General features: G+C 39.8%; 1 protein-coding gene across 1 annotated transcript; it reads right to left on the reverse strand.

Annotated features, from left to right (window-relative positions):
• Positions 1-114: 114 nt before the first annotated feature.
• Positions 115-7,452, reverse strand: ptger1a (prostaglandin E receptor 1a (subtype EP1)). The gene is made up of 3 exons (XM_067458284.1): positions 7,314-7,452; positions 5,312-6,213; positions 115-576 (listed from the first exon to the last, which is right to left on the reverse strand). The coding sequence occupies exons 2-3, from the start codon at positions 6,161-6,163 to the stop codon at positions 307-309; spliced, it is 1,122 nt and encodes a 373-aa protein (XP_067314385.1). The 5' UTR covers positions 6,164-6,213; positions 7,314-7,452; the 3' UTR covers positions 115-306.
• Positions 7,453-7,847: the final 395 nt, after the last annotated feature.

The raw sequence follows: 7,847 nt of genomic DNA on the forward strand, positions 1-7,847 counted from the left end.
GGAGGCCTTTCTGAGCCATCGGATTTCAACAAAAATATCTTCATTTGTGTTCCGAAGATGAACGGAGGTCTTACGGGTGTCGAGCAACATTAGGGTAAACTAATTACTATGACAGAATTTTCATTTTTGGGTGAACTAACCCTTTAATATTAGTGCTGTATAGTGAGTAAAAGGAATGTTCATCTCATGATTTGTGCAAATTTGCTTAAATAAATACATTCTTAACATGTGCAACACATGCTGAAATAAAAGGGGACCAATGAGATCCTCAATGGTATATCTGAATAACAGCCTTGAGTTGTACACTTAGACTCTACTGACAGGATTCTTCTCTGAGCTGGGGAAGGAATGGATCTCCCAGCAGCGAAAAGTGCTGTCCTTAAAGTCTGTTTGACGTTTGGTGATGAGGTAAATCTTTTGGAGGATGGAACGACGGAGAAGAATGTAGACCCATGGATCCAGTATCTGATTCCAGGAAGCTATTCGCACCCCCATTATCATCAGGGTCTTATAGGTGTCAATGTCATCTCCAATAGAGCCCTCATACGACTGTTTCACTGTAATTAGGCCAACAATCTAGAGTTAAAAGTCAAAGACAAAACACCATAAGGATTATGATATCACAAAATATTAGGACGTAACGCCATCTCTAGTGTCGTGACACTTTGCAGACTGCTGTGTGCAATCAAATAGTGTGAGTAGTGTGTTTTATACTAAACATTTCAACAAGAAAAAAGTGCACTTCATTATGCAGAAATGTTGGACACTTTATGCACTTAAGGCCGGGGACACACTGCAAGCGTGCCGTGAGCGTCTCGGCTGAGTGGCGTGTCCGTTTTTATTTTCAGCTCCCATGTTAACCGGTAAGAGCTTGCACACCGCCTGCGTAACGCGCGGAAAACGCGTGCATGCTTCAAATAGAAGAGACGCCTATTTTTCACGCGACACGCGAGCGTGTTGGAAGGGTTTCCAGGCAAAATAGAATAGGAAAAGATGTTTATGTGTCATTTTGACACGAATATATATTGATAAATGACACTTTCATGTTTGAAAGTCTGTAGATTAACATAAATGCAGATATAGGCCTAATTGTAATAATAAAAAACAACATAATTATCGATTTTGATATATAAGACCCGTCAACACAGAACAAAATATTCTGTAGCCTATTTTGCCGTCAACACCGTAGATATGTATGGCCAATAGGCTACTGCCGACATTGTCTTTGCTGTATCAATAGGCAATATATTTATATTTAACATGAAGTATAGGGCTTCCCTGTACATTAATAGCAGCAGCAGCGTCGCGTCAGACACGCTTCTGGTGTGCAAAGACAGAGAAAACGCCAGACAGCCGCCCCGAGGCTGACACACAACAGAAACGCCATGCTCACACCACGCTTGCAGTGTGTCTCCGGCCTAACTGTTGCAGCTTTATTCATGTACCTAAGGGGGAGGGGCTATCAGACCTTGAAAATAACCTTATAAAACTCATAGACTGTGTCCAAAATCGCATACTCTCGAGTAGGTATTTTGAATAAGTAATTACTTCACAACAGCAAAAAGAAGTATGAATGTGTGTAATGTGAATAATCTGCACATACTTCGCCGTGTTGTCATTATCATGTGACCTTTTGTCACATACTGTTTTTTTTTTTATCTTCCTCATAGTAGGGAAGTATGTCATTTCGGATGCAGCCATACACCACACCTGTGCTTCTCTCAAGCCTGTGCTGGGGACAGCCTCGCCACTGCACATTTTGGTCTCCTTAACACCCCTGAGTGCTGACTCCACTCACCAGCTCAGTAGTAAAGATTGCAAGCCTTGAATTGGTTGTTCAATGAGGGAGACGTACAAAATGTTCAGTGGTGTGGGGTCCCCAGGACAGGTTTGAGAAACACTGCACTAGACCAGAGGTGTCCAATTCTGAAGGGCCACTGTCCAGCAGAGTTTAGCTCCATAGCTCCTAAGTCGGAATTGCGTGATATTGAAAGGTGGATTCCGAAATCCACTGCCGCTTCAATATACCTGTTTATATCCTACTTAAAATCACAATCAAAGCCTTAATCAATATTTATCCTCCTAATGATTTTTAATCATTCCAGTTATTACATAACCAGTGGAACCACTGTTTGCTTCTTCATATTCTATAGTTTGTATTTGGTCTCTGAGTGGTGACTGAGGGTCTGGCTGAGGGATGTGTGATCTGTCGCTAAACACTTGATAGCAACATGTTGTCGTGCGTTTGGATTTTGGAGGTATCACACACTCCTAACATGCCAGGAGTGCAGCAACAGTGCTTGCTCACTTAGCCTGGCTCCAGATATGAAATATGGATTTGTCTCTCATTTCATTTATATTTTAATCATTTTGCATTTACTTTTATTGAAACACTAAAGAATCAAGATGAATATTGCCTGTACTACTGTCTATACCTTTCACTGAGAGAAAGCACATGCTATCAACATGTTTTGAAAAACCAGAGCTCAACCAACTACAACCTTGGAGAGACTGTGTATCTGTGTATGTCCGCAATATTCTGTGTTACAGATCAGTGTTGGAGGTGGATTACGGGGACCCTAAGAGATGGGTGGACTTGAAGGTCACTACGGGCCTACTTCCGGGTTGAAAGCATCAACAAGTGATCTGTGCATCTGATTTACTGATAATGTGTGGAAATTTACCATGACAGTTCTGTTCATTTTCTCTGAGCCAATCAAAATAGTCCACCTTGCAGTAATGACGTGGATAGACCTCGAAAACAGTATAACTGCTGGTACAATTTTATGTACGAGAGACAAGATGGGTATAGAGGGAGCTCGGCCTATAAACTCCTCATGAGACCTGAAGCTGGCGTCTACTGATGAAACTGCAAACTATTCCTCAGTGAAGTTTCTTTTAACTAATTGCACTCCTGACTCTTGGTCTTAATTTTTCACTACTGGTCTTGGGTCATAAACTGTTAACCTCTAACAATATAAAGTCAGAATTGTGAGAGATAAAGTCAGAATTGCATGATATGCACGAGTAAATAAGTCGCAATTACCTATTATATTTTTATTCTGTTGCGGAAACAAGCTTCCATAAGAAACAACCCATGTGTTGCATGCGTTCATTATTGCTTTTCTGGCTCTTAAACAGAATGATTGATTAGATACTTTTTATCTGTACCTTGAGTTTTAAATATGCTTCATAAAAATATATTGCTGTTGTAAAAACCTGATTAAAAAAAAAGTTGTGACACTGTACAAATTGTAAATAAAAAAGGAATGCAATAATTTACAAATCTCATAAACTTATATTTTACACATTCCAAAAAAGTTAGCAACAGGTAGCAATAAGAGGCCAGAAAAGTTAAATGTACATATAAGAAACAGCTGGAGGACCAATTTGCAACTTATTAGGGCAATCGGCAACATGATTGGGTATAAAAAGAGCCTCTCAGTGTGGCAGTGTCTCTCAGAAGTCAAGATGGGCAGAGGATCACCAATTCCCCCAATACTGCAGTGAAAAATAGTGGAGCAATATCAGAAAGGAGTTTCTCCGAGAAAAATTGCAAAAAGTTTGGAGTTATCATTATCTGCATAATATCATCCAGAGATTCAGAAGAATCTGGAACAAGAGAACTCTGTGCGTAAGGGTCAAGGCCGGAAAACCATGCCTGTGATCTTTAAGCCCTTAGACGGCACTGCATCACATACAGGAATGCTACTGTAATGGAAATCAAAACATGGGCTCAGGAATACTTCCAGAAAACATTGTCGGTGAACACAATCCACCGTGCCATTCGCCGTTGCCGGCTAAAACTCTATAGGTCAAAAAAGAAGCCATATCTAAACATGATCCAGAGTCGTAGGCGTTTTCTCTGGGCCAAGGCTCATTTAAAACGAACTGTGGTAAAGTGGAAACTGTTCTGTGGTCAGACGAAACAAAATTTGAAGTTCTTTTTGGCAAACTGGGACACCATGTCATCTGGAACAAAGAGGACAAGGACAACCCAAGTTGTTATCAGCACTCAGTTCAGAAGCCTGCATCTCTGATGGTATGGAGTTGCATGAGAGGTAGTCTTACACATCTGAAAAGGGACCATCAATGCTGAAAGGATATTCATATATCCAAGTTCTAGAACAAAATTTGCTCCCATCTAGACGTCGTCTCTTTCAGCAAAGACCTTGCATTTTCCAACATGACAGACCACATACTGCATCAATTACAATATCATGGCTGCGTAGAAGAAAGATCCGGATCCTGAAATGGCCAGTCTGCAGTCCAGATCTTTTATCATATAGAGGAAGATGCGAAAAAAGATAACTTAAGACAGTGGAGCAACTAGAAGCCTGTATTAGACAAGAATGGGACAACATTTCTATTCCTAAACTTAAACAACTTGTCTCCACAGTCCCCAGACGTGTGCAGACTGTTATAAAAAGAAGAGGGGATGCCACACAGTGGTAAACATGGCCTTGTCCCAACTTTTTTGAGATGTGTTGATGCCATGAAATTTAAAATGAACTTACTGGTATTTTCTCTGTTTAAACATTTGCTATGTCATCTATGTTGTATTCTGAATAAAATATTGAAATTTGAAACTTCCACATCATTGCATTCTGGTTTTATTCACAATTTGTACAGTGTCCCAACGTTTTTGGAATATGGTTTGTAAATGTGGCCAAGTGTTTAGATATGAAAGCCTGTTTCTGCAGCAGAGAAGCAAAATTAAAAAGTAATCATATTTTATCTTTTTGCAAACATTATGGGAAAGTTTTAATTTTTGATTATTCGCCTAACATTACGAAACAAGTAGTTACAAAAATGATTATACTACTATATTTTAGGCACAATTACTTCTCAAATGAGTTTCCTCAAATCCTTTGAGTTGACTAAACTTATTAGGGTTACAGTGTGGGCTACTGCAAGATATAAAGTTACAGTGTAAAATATAATTATGAGATATAAAACTGTATTTGCCTTTTTATTTCGTTTGATGCATAAATTAGCTTCAATATACATTTGCCCAAACTTTCCATTTCTAAATTCTACTTCTAATATAATTAGAAATATATAATTTTACCTTAAAACAGGGGTTCTCAACTCTCCCCCTGAAGGTCTAATTTCTTGTAGAGTTTATCTCACTCCAAACGTGAGCAAACACACTCCTGAACAAGCTAATCAAGGTTTTCAGGATTATTAGAAAGTTAAAGGCAGATGAGATTGATCAAGGTTGGAGGCACTAAACTCTGCAGGAAAGTGCATGGACCTCTAGGGCCAGAGTGTGGAATCTAGTTGAATTATTGCCATTGCTCATACTTACCAGAAGAGGGCTCCAACAGATACAAGATGTGACCATTATGCCCACAAGTTGCACCACCATCTCGATATCATGGGATCTAGCTGATCGGCGGTTACAGGGTTTCTTTCGTATCCTCGCTAACACCAGAGTCAGTCCACTTAAGGTGTTACAGACCAAAGCAACCGCAAGGGATGTCAACCCCAGTCCTGAGAACAACAAAACAAAAGCCACGTCTGCCTTCTCTGTATCCTCCAGCACTTTAATGAAACACCAGGTTCCAGGGTACTGGTAAGTATATGAACCCAGCTGAAAACAGGGCAGAAGGGCAACGCAAAGAGCTGCTAACCAGATAACAGAAAGAGAGAGTTTAGTCCTTGCTGTCGTAACCAGTGAAGCATGGAGCAGCGGCTTTGTCACACCCAAGCACCTCTCAGCTGCCATGGCACAACCAAGAAAGAGCGGACACAGTCCGAAAAACACCATGCTGCCCCCAAGAAACTGGCATAATGGATCCGCCCTGTTGTATTCTTCAGAGGGTACACCTCCAGAAAGATATAGCCTTATGACTATTGAACCAGGTATGACATGTCCCACAAAGTCTGTGGCCACCAGAGAACTGGCGAACAGGAGAAAGGCTTTGGATCGTCGACGTAGACGGGCATATGCGTTTGCCAGGATGAGTAAAGCCACAATGTTAGACAGGATCCCCAGGGTCATGGACAGCATTGCAGCTATGGGGCCGCTCAGGATCGGTCTCTCCGAGGTGACATTCTCAGGATCAACAAGTGATGGAGAGGTCGCCTGTCCTTCCCACTGACTGTGATTGGAAAATGGGTTGAGTGGCGCAGCGCCTGAGGTATTGCCGTGATGCATGGCTAACTCAGTGGAGTGTTTAGCTGCGGGGCTCCCATCTTCATGTAGAGCTGTTGGAAGAGGGGGAAAATGTAGCTTAGTACAGATCATTTGAAAGCCCACATTAATTCAAAATTTTAAATGGATTGTAGCGTGTTAACTTTAAGGCCATCTACCCAGCTAATAGAGAAATTTCTGCCAAATGTTACTCAAGTAACATTAATAATGTTTATTCAAAGTTATCTGGTAAAACAGCAAAAAACATTATTTATAGTTTTAGTTGGATGTTCATCTAACATTTTTGATAACTACTTGTTTCAGAATTTTAGGAGAATATTCAAAACTTTAATTGTACTAAAATTTAGCAACTTTTCCATAGTGCTGGCTAAATAATAATTCTCTTGACATTCGTATAAAAAAAAATGTTCGTAAAAATGTTTTAGTAAGAGTGGGTGTTGCCATTTGTAATTTTAATACTCAAGGCCTCTGGTGACATCAACTTCTAGTTATTTTTGCTGCTGTTTGTTTTCATATTATTTTAATTTATTATAATAATCATAAACATACTGGTTTGAAGTGCAAATAGTTTTCCCATTTACTTCACGTTGTCATTCTTAGTTATTTATCTATAGCAGAAGTCTTGCACATTCACAGAAAGTAGCTTCCATGTTGCAAAATAAGATGGATATGCTGATATACAGGTCACTTTTAGCAAATATATGCATTTAAAATGTAAAATCTCCCACTTTCTACCTCACTACTTACTGAATATTTAAAACATGCGTTTTGTGTTATACTTTTTTTTTCATAGGCAGGCCACTTACAATGATCTCTGTTTCATCATGTGGCTTTTTCATTAGGGGAGACCTCGGGGCCACTCCAAATGTTGATGGCGGAGAGAAACAGACATGTACTGACAAAGACTCCAAACAGCCACAAATCGTTTAAAAACATTCCTCAAGGATCATTCGCCTGGGTTTGACCTCTCAATGTTATTTTTTCGTTCTGTCAACAGCTCACTTGAAGAATGCAACAGTGAGTCATAGGCTATTTAGTTGGTTGCGTGGATGCATTAAACATCCAGAAAGATAAAAACAAGTTGCATTTTGCAACAGCGTTCCTATGACACAGCATCTTTGAACAACTCAGTGAAGACCAATGCAATGCTTACCGTCCTCAACGAATATCCATTGTGATTCAAACGTCAGAAACCACAAAGAATGCCTGCGAGTGCAAAAGTTAAAAACTTATTTTGTAGGCTATTCTATTAAAATAAATATTTCATCTGATATACAAAACGAGTGTTGCCGTTAACAAAAAAAAAAAGTTAATTACTGTAAAAAAAAATTAAATGATGTAGGCTATAACAGATTACAAAGTTATATGAGTAGCCGGTGGACGAAGAAGAAAAAGCGCGCATCGTCATATATATTCCACACGAGCGTCTGGTCATCTTTACTTCAAAAGCAGAAAAAAGGTAGAGCAGTAGGTTCACATTGGGTAAATAAATAGTTTCCCATAAGAGTACAATACGGTTTTAATTGACGCAATGCAGACTGAGAGAGTCGTAGGTACATTACATTCCAGCAGCAGACGGACGCGCGCGCTCGGATCAGCCGTTTCAGTACAGTGTGTTTCTGACAGAAACATGCGGGTGACTATATAACCCCTCCCTGAAGAAGTTCACTGCTCTTAGGTGAGTGTG

Source organism: Pseudorasbora parva, chromosome 12, assembly GCF_024679245.1.
Source record: "Pseudorasbora parva isolate DD20220531a chromosome 12, ASM2467924v1, whole genome shotgun sequence".
Taxonomy (NCBI): Eukaryota; Metazoa; Chordata; class Actinopteri; order Cypriniformes; family Gobionidae; genus Pseudorasbora; species Pseudorasbora parva.

Bases quoted from the DNA above. Each gene is read 5' to 3' on its own strand.
- ptger1a (XM_067458284.1), bottom strand. From the start codon at position 6,163: ATGCATCACGGCAATACCTCAGGCGCTGCGCCACTCAACCCATTTTCC. The intron at 577-5,311 runs GTAAGTATGAGC...TTTTAACTCTAG, and splicing joins TCTGTTGGAGCCCTCTTCTG to ATTGTTGGCCTAATTACAGT.